Here is a 14,137-nt window from a genome sequence, read left to right as displayed (position 1 = left end):
CTGACTGCTGCTGACAGGGCAGCAATGCAAACTTGTCAGATAAATGACAAGTCAGGTATGGAGGAAAAACCCTATGGTAAGCTTTGTGTCCAGGTGATGATATAAAGTTATTCTAGTGGGACTGAAATGAAGGAAGAAGAGTAAGAAAAGGGAGAAGGAAATAACAAGACAAAATTACTCCTACTCTTCAAGTCTTGACCAACGAACAAGTTTTTAACAGCTCAATTCACTGCATGCTGCCATACTATCCACCAGCTGGTGAAATGAACCGTGACAGTCTGCTGTCTTTATAGAGTCTCTGAGGAAATACCAATTCACTGGTTTTATTAAACCCTCGTGAGGAAGCCAAGTTTGAAGCTGCTGGGGACTTGTATCAGTTCCAAAGCATGTGGAGAGGGGGTGAAAGGAAACGTCACTTGGAAGAGATGCTTGGTATCAAGCATCAGCTGGGGAACATCCTCACGGTTGTTTAGCATAGCCTGAAATCAGAACAGAAAGAGTGTGAAAACAATGAATTAAGAATCAAAGCAAAACCAGTACATTGCTTCCTTCCCATGGCAAATCTTGCTTTTCCATGATGTTAAGCAGATTTGCTTGCATCACTTTCAAGTGCCTAGAAGATGAGCTACTCAGTAGTAATGTGATGTAAAGGCCAAGTACAACTGTAAAGCATCAAAGCTCATGTGTATGAAGCACCCTGTGAGCTGAATGCAGAAAGAGTGGCAGCTCTTACCTGGACCTTCCGAACAAATGATGGAGTCACTCTTTTCTCAAAGTCATCTATCGGAGTGTATGAGTTCAGGATCTTAACTATCTGCTCAAATTACAAAAGACTATTTTAGTGTGTCACAAAAAGGGAGAAGACAAAAAGAAGAAAGCATTATCATGACATTCTTACTGATATTTAATTAAAGTTTCAGTAAAACATTTTGCAGTAAAGAGAGAATTTTGACTTGTCACCTGCTGAGTTGTTACATATATGATGATTGCTATGACTCATTTCCAGAGGTATCAGCAGATCAAGGAGATGTAGAAAAAGCTGAACTGATTAAGGGAAACAATAAAAAAAACCCTGTGACATACTAAAAAAAAATACATTTTGGAACAAAAATGTGGGATACAACAAAGCAGGGAAGCATTCACCACAGGAGCAGTTAAAGCGCTCAAAACAATCAGGAATAAGGAGTTAAAATTTCATTTTAAGAAGTGATGATGTGGAATGCTGAGGAATGCTACTTTTATGAAATAAAAGTCCAATAGCTTTTTGCAACAGACTATTTTAGATAGCTAAGATTCTGCAATCAGTGCTGCCAGAAGAAAACAGATGGTTCATTACCTGCACAGTAGAAAGAGATGTGCAGTGTTCACATATTTCCTTGGCATCATCATCTGTGATCTTTTTAACCTGAAGGAGCCAGGCTGCTTGAGACAGGGGCTCTAAAGTTTCTTTGGCATTGCTGCTTTGAAGATTCTTGTCCTTAAGCCATTCTTCTAAGTAGCTGATATTACATCTGGGTTAAACCATGAACAAAGAACAGAAATGTCAGGTTCCCCTTGACAAGCAAGTTACTTTGAAGACTGCTAAGGAAGAAAGATTTTTCTAACGTTGTGTTCAAATTAATACATTTTAAGATAAAAACAATACCTGCAGATAATAAAAATCAAACAATTAATAGCTCATTTCACTATAAATAAAATCCTTGTTATATTTAAATTCCTATTTTTTCTTCATTGTCTATTTTTTAAAGCTTGGCTAATAGAAAGCGAGTTATTACTTTAGCTGTTTGTTTCCAGAAAATTACTAACATATACTGGCATAGTCTACTGCACTGTGTGGCATTAAAACATTTATTTGCAACTGAGCATGTACAGGAAATGAGAACAATCTTTGCTGTTACAAAGCAGCGCCAGGCTTATAAAGGATGAGCAGCTTTCATCTAATAATGTTCCCAGATGGGCCAAGATTTTCCTGATTTTCCTTCCCCTGAGCCTGCAGACTGACTCATGGAAAACAAATGCAGAGTTTCTCCTGCAAACAGCCAGGAGCATGTTTCCTTGGTGCTTGCAACAGGAGAGGTGATGTTCAACCTACAGCCTCCAAGGCTCTGTCCCAGTGCATGAAACATGCAAGTCAGCTTTTGTACCCCTGCCAGCCTGGGACACTGCACCTGTTCACTGTGGTAAGAAAGAATTAAAAATACTGCTGGTCACATCACGGATGAGCTAGCACGGAAAGAATCCTAACCATGCCTGACTTTAAGCTTCAGACTGTAATTTTCTCTGCCTTTTCTTCCGCTAGTGTTTCCATGGAAAGAGCAATTTATAGTTGTCACGTTGAGAAAGCTCAGCCCAAAATATGAAGATTTGCTTTTCCAAAAGAAGTAAAAACAACTGGCTACTTCCAGCAGAATGGTCACAGAATATCCAGTGACTTAGAGGTAAAGGACATTACACACAAGTGTTAAAAATTCATTCTCAGGCTTGTTGAAACTTCACTGGCTTTACCTTATCTGCATTCCTTTTCTACATGAGCACATGTCCTTGCGGAGGAAGAGACTATTGAGGGTGACAGCTCCAATCAGAAAGAAAAGCTGCTTCACTGCCTGCTTTAGGAGCTCAGAGTCCAAGCCATTCTGACACATAGTGCTATAAAAATAGCTGAGCTGCTGCAAGATAGAGGTCATAGTGTAGGTATCTGTGTCATCTATACTGGAAGAACGTTTACGGAACCCCGTAGGTTTCAGGCCAGAAATTCCCTGAAGACTTTCATATTCCAGCATGCCTGGTACTGAAATACAACAGAAAATAATTGATGAAATCAAAATTCCCAAGGCTCCTTTTGGTTACATTAATTATTGAACAAAACCTACTTTCAGGATATTTTAGAAGTTAATTGATACAAGAAAAATAAGATACTGACAAAGGCTTCCAGAGCACACAATTTAAAAAAAATCTTTTGTTTTTGTATGATGTTGCTCAGATTTGCAGCATTATCCTAGACTTGGAAGTTTTGAGGAAAAATTCTGGGAATATACAATTCAGTGAAATTTGTATGTGTAGAAACACACATGCAGGAACACCTAAGTATAAATATCAGGAGAAAGGAGTCTGTCCCACCCTCTGCCTCCCTGTATGAGCTCTCTTCATATGCTTCACAAGCTACATTTAGGCACTCTTGGATTGCTGTTGTCTTACCAATCATGTGCTGAATGTTGTTCTCCATTACAATAATGAATTGGTGATATATTTGAATGGCCAAATCACTGAGAATTTGTCTGTATTCTGAGAGATCAAAATGCTTCAAAGAGTTCTTATTCTGACGTGGAGTGTTGTGCTTCATGAATTCCTACAAGTGAGTTGTAAATATAATTAGAAATCACATAATGTGGTAATTACAAATTGTTACTGCAAAGTGTTGGAGTTACTCATTCCATCTCTGGCTGAACACAGAATGAGTCAAAGCTAATTTCAATGGGTGCTTCCTGTACTTAATTTTCCAGTTTATGCTGACGTGTGCTGTGCTCCTAAAGCCAAAGACACGCATAGATGTCAATGAACTTTGGAGCAACTCCTAGATCTCTTAAACAGAAAGCAAACCCTCCCTGTTCTCCTCTCCCTAACTCCTCCCCACCCCCCCCCCAAAAAAAACCCCATAAAAATAAGCCAACAACACAGCTGTTTCAACTATGATGGCAAACAAAACAATATTAATTTTGGACTTTTCATTAGCGAAGTTCTGACATCAGAAGTCTACTCCGAATCCTAACCTGTGTGAGGTGTTTAACATTCATTAGAACACAGATTAAAAGCCAATTCGGGATTCAGAGCTTTCCCTACTGCTGCAACCCCAGTTACAGAGTGCTGGTAGTGAAGTTTAACGGGTCTGGGTTCTGGGTCACCCTGCTGTGACCACGAGAGGGAGCATCCCTAAGCCCAGCTCAGGCCACCCGAGTCTATAAAACCTCTTAAATATACAGTCAGAGTATTTTCAACTGAAAATAGTTTTCATTCTTTTCCAACTAAAAAAGTGAAAAGAAACTTGAATCTCAGGATGAGATTTAGCTTGAACAAGCAAGTGAAATAAGGGAAAAACCTGAAAAGTTTATTGTTTTGCTTCTTTCCAGAGGTTGTCTTCTATTTTGGTAGCAGTAAATATTTGAATGCCCTAAATATAAAATAGCAAAGCTGTTTTATATATACCCAGTCAGATATCTGAAGTCCAGCTCAAATTAAACTCATGTGGAAAGATTCAAATTAAGTAGCAGTTTCCACGTCATGACTTTAACCTCCTTTAGCACTTCAATGTTTCCTTCATTTCCCTTCATCCATTAATTCTATACTGTCTTATTATTTGTATAAGACACATGACACCACTGCAGAGCAATGTGAATATATAAATACCTGTGGGGAACACTGGTGAGCTGGTGAATAGTTATTAATTAATGCTATTTTAAATTTCAATTAAAATCTGTCAAAAGTAATGGAATTATTTTATTAAATCAATCCTACCTCTTCCCCGCTGTACTGCTTCAAACAGTTAAGAAAATAATATGTATTGGAAAGCCAAAAGGACAACATCTCAAAGTCTTCTGAATGTTCCTGAAAATGGTAAGTAAAGCAGTCTTACTATGGCATTGTCTCACAAAGTTAATTCAATAATTAAACTGAATATCATTACAGCATTGGTAGAACAGAGCCTATCTATAGCAGAAGGAGCACAGAGCATCTGAAAGGTGCTAAACAAATCCTGCTCTGTTTTCAGGTTAACACATAGCAAAGACCCCTCTTTTGTTTGGTAAATACTGCTTAAATATTCTTAATAGACAGGCTAAATAATAAGCCTGAACAAACAGTTTTACAATTCCTGTGGATATGTAGTGTGCTGGAGGGCCTCCTGCAAAGAAGGGTGAACACCTGCATTCACAAATGAAACTGCACTACATAAAAACACAGTTCTATCTATCTATCTATCTATCTATCTATCTATCTATCTATCTATCTATCATCTCCTTTTTTTATTAGCTGAGTAAACACAAGCTTCTCTAATGCATAAACTGTGCTATAAATTTGTTTGTGTACAAACTTATTGGCATTCTCTGTACAACACATTCAACTGCATAAGCCACAGTCCATTCCTGCCTGTGCTAGCTCCCTGTGTCTGGTGTTTCATTCCATTATAAATCCATTCACAGAGCTGACTTTGTTATGCATACAGCATAGCAATTTTTGTTTACAATTTAATTTTGTACACTGGCTGGCAATTTGATTTTAATCGTTTGGGTTCTAGTGCTGCAGTACAGATGACATGTTGAATTATACCAGCAGCCAAGCAGTGCAAAATACTCCTCAGAGTCCTCTACCAGCTTGCTGCCAGACATACCAGCCTTCACTTCTGTCCCTCTGACTCTGAACAGTGCTGAAAGCACAGGTGCACTCCACCTAATTAGCTACTCATTGTAAAATGTAAAATACTTCAAATGATTTTGTCAACAACATCTTCAGATAAAAATAATTTATGCTAACGCATTCTGTGGATTCTGTGTTCAGCTCAGCAGAACCTTACCTGGAGACTTTACAGGGATGCTACTACAAATCTCAAAAAGTGCCAGTAATCATTATCATTCCCTTCTAGGAACACCAGCAAGTGAAGTGCTGGCATTCCCCAGGTACCACACATGCATCTTGTAAACCTTGTGTTCAAAATCAAAATGCACAGTACAGCACAACGAGACACAGCTCCTACCTTAACCACCTGCTTGATGCCATCAATGGTTACATTCATGAAAGACTTCAGCATGTCAGCATCGTTCAGGTAATCTGCATACCTCACACACATGAACAGGATGTGAGCTGGAAGGCCAGGTATCATATTAACTACAACTCCACGCGGCTTCAAATCTGCATGGAGGAGAGTCATCTGGTTTATTATGGAAAAATGCAATTTTCAGTGTATCATTCCAAAAAAGACAAGCACCATGCTGTTCCTTTCTGCAGTGACCAGTCACATAATAACTGATTTACTGGTGAATCTCTTGTTTCTGACAACTTCTGTAACAGTATTGCTCACATATGAGTATTAATAATATTTTCCTGAGGGGCAGGAGAGTATTGTAGCAAATTCTATGGTCCAGCATGGGCTATGCCAGGCAGGACAACTTCAAAAAGCAAATTACATTTAACTACCCATTGGATGCCCCACCAAGTTCCAGCATTGCTTAGGCCGTATCTTTGCTCACAAAAACATTAACATTCAAAAGTGAGAAGAAAAAGCAGGTGCTGTTAATTTCATAATGGTACAAATGTACATGGAAAATTTGTCAAATTCACTATTAATTGTAAGCTAATGAGAAAAACTGCTTTGGCAGCAAGACTGGTACTGTAAAGTAGCTCACATGAGGGACAAAATCCTTCTACAAGAGAAACATGAAGTACAGCTCTTTTCAGTGAAGGGAAGACATGGCAAGGACAGACAGGAGAGCAACCATCACACATGGATACAAGCACAGTGACTTACAGACTTAGCAGATGACCAGGAAGAAAGCAAATTGAAGTCCCTGGTGTGCTCTTGGGATTTATAGCTTTAAAGGTGGATAAATAGTAAGAAAGATAAGAGAGTCAGCATTATGTAGAGTCAGAGAAATAATTTTTACACAGATAAAGCACTTCTGTACTGGAAATATCTGGTCCTGGAAAGAGAGCAGTACAAATTGTACTGGTGGTAAGAGAACAGGAAAAAGGCAGCTTTGAATGAAAGTGAAATATGGTGCCATGTAGTTTTTATTACAATGCTCTGAGTATTGTTGGTGACTTATAAAATATCAAGTTTTACTAAAATACCGAGGATCAGATTCTGAATGATCCTTTCTTCATCCTCTTTTTTGTACTCCATCATTCCAACGTACTCTTTGGGCACAGTGGGCACATGGGCTTCAGCTGTCAAACACAAAAGCACAGTTACTTCAGTAACAGGTTAAGGGTTAAGCTAATGGTCATGTTAGAACAAACTACTGGAGAGAAGCAGTTTTCTCTGTAATAAAGAAAGTACACACTAATGTTCTTATCTTATGGCTCCAAGCATTATGAGTTAAGTAATATTTATATTATTCATGAATAGCTTCACTGGATTCAGTGGGAATACTTGCAGTAAGAAGAAAAAATAAACAGCAAAGTTACACCTCTACATTAGACAACTTGGCAATGTTTTTGAGAGCATCCTGTAGTGAAGAATTAATTAGTCTGTAAGAGCTTTGTACAGACTAACTTCACATCAGGAATCATCTGCCACTTGAAGGCTCACGGGAGGGGCTCCTTGTCAGATGCAGAACTAACACTGGTGGCTCAGAGAGTTTGTGTGAGGGTGTGCATAAACTGCTGCTGGCAGGACTTATCCCTGTGCCTGCATCTTTATCACCTAGACCAGGCCCCCTGTGTGCCTATGATTTAGCTGGGGAAAAAACAAACCAACCAGGAAAGGACTTCTATGTAATTTGTGTTGATGATTCCCCTAGCACATTTTTCAGAGGTATTAAATTTCTAACTCCACCCTTTAAAAAATATACTTAAAAAAATATATATTTTTATATATTATATATATCCACCTTTTTAAAAATATATTTTTTCTTCACACAGACACTTAGCATTCAAAGCTATTAAACAAAATAAATCACACAAAAATATCTTACATTTTTCAATAGTCTTGGTCAGAGTTTTGATTTGATCTTCTAATTTTTTTATTATTCTGTCTTTCATGTCTAGCTTTTCTTCAAGATCCTGTAATAATCAAAGTCAGTGAGTTGACAGTAAACACAATCAAAAAATGCTTTCTACTGCTTCATGTTATCGCCACAATTAATATTATGATGTGCTTTTACTTATATTTGCTGGAAAAAACACCCTCATATCTTTTTTCTCCTTAAATTAATTGAGGAAACATCCTATCAAAACCAAAAAATCATAATTTCATTCTTTTAATCCTGCATTTCAGGTACAGTTTCTTAATGACAATTTCATTTCCTCACCATGTTTTCCACAGCAAGAAGAGTTGTCACTTGCTTTATCTTGCTTTGTAGTTCACCCTGGACTTCATCTTGCATCAAACCATTGCTCAGCCCCTCAATTCCTTGGATTGTGTCCTTCAGATTCTCTTTTTCTTTTATGTCTACTTCATTCTGGGTCTCAGTAGTTCTAAAAATAGGTAAGAAGTCTTGTCTCTTAATCTTTTGTGAAAGCAGTCAGATAATACTTGTCCATTAGTTATTAGCTGTACAAAACACTCTAAGGCAAATCTTAAGGGGAATGCAATTTAAGAGTTTAAGTGACTCTGTTACTACAGCTTATAGTGACTACCCTGCTTATTTAAAACAAAATTATTAAAAAATCACCGTCTTTGTGTCCTGTCCCGTTCCAGCTCATAATGCAGCCGATTTGACATCTCTTCCATTTTTTTTCAATAATAAATGGCAGCAAACCCAAAACAAAACAGAAACAACAAAATCAAAGGTATTTACTGTTCAGTACTAGTATTCAGTATATCTTTCATACACTCATGGTTTTGTTTCATCTAATGAAATCCAATGACCTGCCAGATAATGTATCAGAGAAATATGGGACTATTCCATACCACACAGAAAATTATATGGGATGAAGAATTTGGTACTACTAACTTCTTGCAGTTGGCAGTAAAACTAATCATAAATTTTAAATCAGTTGCCTGGGAAGACACTGCAGACACTCCACATCCTCAGCAGAGTATGCTTTCCTAAATTGAGAAGAACTTTTCCCTCTGTCTCTCACTCTGAGCAGCATTCTCTTAAGTCTATCTCATAGAGTATGCCCTAAGTTCCAAATGATCTTTCCTTTTTACTGTTTCCAAAGGAAATACTCAATTTCACACATTCTTAGCAGAGTCCTATGGAATACATTTGGAAACTTCCAAACCCCAGAACTGAATGACCTCAAAAAGGTAAAAAAAGCACATATATCCATGTATCTTATTTTTTAAGAAAAGATATAATACATATTTTTCATTGCACTTCTTCCATTTTACTAATAAGAAAGTAAGTAATAAGGCAATGAAGTCATGATGGAATATTAATTCAGCTTTTAGAAGTTCAGTTCCAGGGAATTCATCAAGTTCACCTCAACCAACTGAAAGACTGGGGACCACAGTGGGACCATTACCTTTCAACTTTACGGTCTGCTCTTGAAGACGGTTTTCAAGATCTAATTTTTGATTTTCAAGTTCAGCAACTTGCTGCTTAAGATCTGGGATTACCTTTTAGAGAAAAAGGAGATTTGTGTATTTCAGCACCTTCCTTCTTTTCAAATCCCTGCAGTAGTTCCTAAGTCACCCCATGACCCTGAACTGCCAATAGTCCACACCAGAGAGAGGCTCTGGGGAGGATCTGCTGCCTGCTTGCCTGACTTGTTTGGCTTTTCTGAAGGCACCTTCTACTGGCCACTCTTAAAAACTCTTAAAAACTAAATACTGAGCTAATCAAATTGTTGGACTTTCCCACTACTACCATTGTTTTGTTATAGTTTAAAGGAAATTACACTATGGCTTTAATTTCCCTAGTTCAATAAACAGAGAAAAAAATCCCCTCAACATTCCATAAAACAGTTACAAAAATAATATCATCAATAACTTTTCCTTTTAGTTTCGATTTTTGTAACTCTGTTTTGAAAACATTTCTTCGATTATTTTTCAGAAAAAAGATATGGCATGTGCTATCTTCTGGAACAACACAGTTCCTTGTGTCAGAAGGTTCTGCACAGCACCAGGCGTCAGGCTCTGCAGCCCTGCCTCTAGCTGGTTTTGGAATGTGTAGCTGCCCTCTGGTGGGGAGAGCCTCAGAACTCTGAGGAGGCTTCTGAGAAAAACCTCAAATCAGGTTCATGCAAATGAAAAGGCAGAAAGCCTGTGTGAGGCTGCCCAGCAGGCTGGACACTCAGACAGCATTTGGCTGTCTCTTACACACCACCCCAGCAGGCAGGGAAGGAGCCTCAGGGATGTGCCACCTTACACGGCCCCATCTGTTTGAGCCTTGAGATTTCAAAGACATGCCCACAATATTTTGAGAGCCACAAACACATCTGGGTTGTACTTCTGCACCTGGACCTTACCAGATTTTCTGAAGTTAGCCTGCTAACTTCCAGCCGAATGCCATCGTTTATGTCATTTTCCTCTCGGAATAATTTCTGTAGATGATTAATATCTTGACTAAGATGTTCAACTTTAAAGTTCAAACCTTCAATCTCCTTCTCATATATTTCCTTCTGAGACTGGAAATGGCTTTCCAATACTCTGTTAAAACAAAAAGGAGAAAGAACATGGCAGATGCAGAACGACCTTAATTAAATGGGTCAAATTTAATACAAAGTGCAAACAAAGTACTGTGATTAACACAGAGATATTCCATTACACCACCTGTGCATTAAAGGAGTTGAAAGTTATGCATGATATCTCAGAGGAAACACATTTTCCTGACTGACACATGCACACTTATCTCACTGGCTTGGTAGAAGTTTATCCAACTGATTTTAAACTGCTCAGGTCATCATACAATGTAGTGTTTGTCCATTTCCTTAACAGAAGCTCAGTGCTGCACTGTAAAATTTGTTACCCATTGATCTTCTGATTTATCTTCCAGGTCACAGCTTGGAGTTTTGGAAGACCTGAAGAACTGAACTAACCTTGTGGCTTTTTTCAAGCCCTCATAAGCAAACCACAGCTCTCCATCCTCATTTAAGTGTTCCAGATCCTCTGTAGAGAGTCTAGAATGCAAGGCAGAACCATTAGTGTGCAGATGACCATAATGCATCCCTTAAGCTTTTTTGAAGATGCCTCAGAACGAAATTACCTGCTTCTTACATCTTCAAAATCATAACTTTCAAGAAGCTGCTTTGTAACTTCTGACATCTTTTCTGGAAAAAAAAACCACAAAATTTATAAAATTCATTATTTTCTCTGCTTTTTTCATTATAAAGATCAAACCACCCTCCTACTAAATCAAACAAGGCTCTTCCCTGGTAGTCAGTAAATATATCTGATTTACCAGAGGAATACCATGAGGGACTCAGTTCTACTTTGGGACATGTAGGAGCATTAGGTTGATGTACCACCAATACTGCTTTTTTTCTGAACTTTCAATGCAAAGTTACATCTTCCTGGTCTGAATCTGGGCAACTCCTAGAGTTGTACAGATGATTTATTATCTTGTGCTAGGTCGCTACATTACATGCTGCAAATACAGGTTTGTTCTTTGACATTATTATCAGTAAATAAAGTTCACAATAGTAGTGCTTTTTAAGTAAATTTTTCCAAAGAGAACCCAAACCAGAAGTTATTTAAGCATATTTGACATTATTGGACCTAGGACAAAGGACAGGATGAATGAAAATTAGGTAATGTATTATTTACATATTTTTGGGTAACCTGTTAAACTCTAAGTGAAGTTCAAATTTTAGATGAAGTTTCAATCATTAGTATGTACTTCTACACACAAAGGAGAAATGTCTGAAATCAGAGTTTCCTCAAAGGGGTACCCCAGATCTCAGTGTTCAGTGACCACTTGTACACTGTATATAGATATATAGATATAGGTATATGTATATACATATGGATGGATGGAATTAAACCACCATGGGATGGGAAAGAGAACTGGAGTTCTGTCATAGCTGACATTGAAGAGATCAATGGAAACTGGCCTGCACTTAGGAATTGTCTGCACTGCCTGGTGTGAGGCTTACCCCTCAATTCTCTCTTCTGTGAGTGGGCCTGCTTTTCAACATCCAATTTCTGTGTCTGAAGAAGTTCAATTTCCTTTTGCAACTCAGGTATTTTCTGAATAAAACAGAAATCATATAGAGACACAAGGAGTGGATGACAAGGGCTGAGCACCACTTAAATCACAATTATAATTAAGAACAAGTTAATATGGTGAAAAGCTTAAAATGCATTGTGTTTAAAGCACCTGGTTCTCAGGCATCAGAGCAGAACAGTAATGTGAGGTACTGAAAAAAAAGATGTCTGTGCCATGGAATTGACTCGGAGAACAAAAATGTGACTTTGCAGTAATTCAAGGTTTGGTTTATAAACTACATGTAGGGAAAATCCCCTGAGAAACGAATACTTTCTCAGGAAAATGGAAGGAAAACAGATCTATATATTCAAACTTATAAATATTATAACACATTATTCTTGAAAACATGCACTTACTACTGCAAGCACTAGCTTGCATTGTCTGCTACATGAAAACAATGCAATATAGTGATGTATCAAATACAGCTTATTAACTACAGCTTCTTCTAAAAATGGACTGGAAATAAAAAAATTACTGAAGATAATCTATAAACAAAACATGCACATTCTCCACTTGCTTTTTCTAGCAAAGACTCTACAATGAAATGAGTCATGCTTTACCTGTGCTTGTTTTGTAAGCTGTCCTACTTCCATTTTCAAGCCATCCTGAATGATAATTTCTTGCTGAATTTGTTGCTGTAGCTGAGTTTTTTCTTCTTTCAGAGTCTTAATTTCTCCCTTGAGCAATCCAATCTCCTTTTCATAGTCCTGCTTCTGGTTTTGGAAATTTTTCTCAAGTATCCTAAAGAACACAATGAAAAGGTAGTTTTATTCATCTACATTCTAAGTGAAAAAGTAGGCTTTGTTTTAGATTTAATTTGAAGGACATACTTCCTTGAAGGACATGCTTCCTTGAAGAACACTTAAATGAACCATAATTACTTGAAAATGCCATCCTACATCCTCAGAACCCACCCACATAATGGATGTTAATGGGAGGAGAACATCCCTGTGTTTTCTTACAGTTTTAGTGTATTTCGTTTTCCTTTACAGTTTCTTACAGTTTCCAGTATATTTCTGCTGGATTGGCTTCCAGCATCACACAGGTAATGAGCAAACCAGAAAAACTCGCAAAAGAAATCCTCTTAATATAGTCTGAAAGCATTGGCAGCTGAAATCAGACTGAGCTGGAGCACCACAGAGCTTCCAGCCCCCAGGAGCAGTGACTGATTGCTCTCTTCACACTTCAGAGAACAGCACTTCTCTGGTTCTCTGTCTTGGACTGGAAAAGTTATTGGGAAATAAACACTGGATCCAAAAAAAGCATGCTGAAAGCAACAGCCATTTGTTGATTAATAACAGGATTTTTAATGTTAATTAAATACCTAAGGGGAAAAAAAAAGTTATTTCCTCTGTATTTTTAACTGAATGTTCTTTACAAACACTGCCTTTCCCTCACACTGAATACTTCCATTCTGTCCTTTCATATTCACTTCTCAGGAGTTCTGACTGGTGTGGCCATCAGCTGCTCTTCCACTCCTGACCAAATTCTGAGGACATTTCCAAATTCTCAGAGACACAAGAAAAGACAAGAAACTGCAAAAGCAAGAACAGTCTATTTCCTGCATATGACTCACCCACAAACAAGAATAAGCTTTTCCTAAACTCCGCATGAAATCCTTCAGTACCAGCACTGATGCCCAAGAACATGGACAGATTCATAACTGATGCCAGCATAATACATTTGCAGAAGGAGAAAGAAATGTAGGGAAAGAGAAAAAATGAATGCTGTTTCAAAGAAATTAAATTCAGTTTACATACATTCGCTGATTTTCTTCTTTTTGTACATCATTGAAGAGTTGCTGTGTGAGGTCATCCATTTTCTCTGTCAAAAAATATTTTAATATTTCAAAGACCTTCATGCAACTGTGGCCATTTATTAAAAAAGCATGACCACGATGAGAAGTTTTGTTTTAATAAGTAATCCTTACCACATTCTGAGGCTGAAATTACTCTCTCAAGTGCCAAAAATTATCACAGTATATTTATTAAGTAATGCTATAGAAACAAAAAAGATTCTGAAGCACCAAATTGTGCAATTATTAATCTGAAGTATACTTGATCTCATGTGCTGCCTGTGTCCTTTGAAATTAGAATCCTAAAAGTAGTGTATTAAAGGAAGCAAGGATGAAGCTACACTTTGAAGGAATACATGTGTGTGAAAAAGGACACATAACAGGAGGAGAGCTTCCTCAAAGGGGTACCCCAGATCTCTCTCTGCTACTGAAAGAAAAAAATTAATTTAACTGTTATATAAAAAGAATTTGCACACTT

The 14,137-nt window shown here is 37.6% G+C and overlaps 1 protein-coding gene across 1 annotated transcript in view; it reads right to left on the bottom strand.

The window, feature by feature from the left end:
- Positions 1–326: 326 nt before the first annotated feature.
- Positions 327–14,137, bottom strand: part of MYO5C (myosin VC) — a gene marked incomplete at both ends in the record, with an annotated part of 32,173 nt that continues 18,362 nt past the window's right edge. The window contains 18 exons of the mRNA XM_084213918.1: positions 327–479; positions 734–814; positions 1,337–1,511; positions 2,506–2,788; positions 3,196–3,346; positions 4,510–4,599; positions 5,744–5,898; positions 6,838–6,933; positions 7,683–7,770; positions 8,019–8,184; positions 8,382–8,433; positions 9,181–9,274; positions 10,126–10,306; positions 10,696–10,776; positions 10,863–10,926; positions 11,752–11,845; positions 12,425–12,605; positions 13,625–13,688. Coding sequence (XP_084070044.1) covers positions 327–479; positions 734–814; positions 1,337–1,511; positions 2,506–2,788; positions 3,196–3,346; positions 4,510–4,599; positions 5,744–5,898; positions 6,838–6,933; positions 7,683–7,770; positions 8,019–8,184; positions 8,382–8,433; positions 9,181–9,274; positions 10,126–10,306; positions 10,696–10,776; positions 10,863–10,926; positions 11,752–11,845; positions 12,425–12,605; positions 13,625–13,688 — 2,249 coding nt within the window. The remainder of the gene's footprint in view (positions 480–733; positions 815–1,336; positions 1,512–2,505; positions 2,789–3,195; positions 3,347–4,509; positions 4,600–5,743; positions 5,899–6,837; positions 6,934–7,682; positions 7,771–8,018; positions 8,185–8,381; positions 8,434–9,180; positions 9,275–10,125; positions 10,307–10,695; positions 10,777–10,862; positions 10,927–11,751; positions 11,846–12,424; positions 12,606–13,624; positions 13,689–14,137) is intronic.

Source organism: Fringilla coelebs (assembly GCF_963513975.1).
Source record: "Fringilla coelebs genome assembly, chromosome: 12".
NCBI lineage: Eukaryota > Metazoa > Chordata > Aves > Passeriformes > Fringillidae > Fringilla > Fringilla coelebs.
The sequence above is the reverse complement of the archived record's forward strand: the minus strand, read 5'-3'. Positions and strand labels throughout refer to the sequence as shown.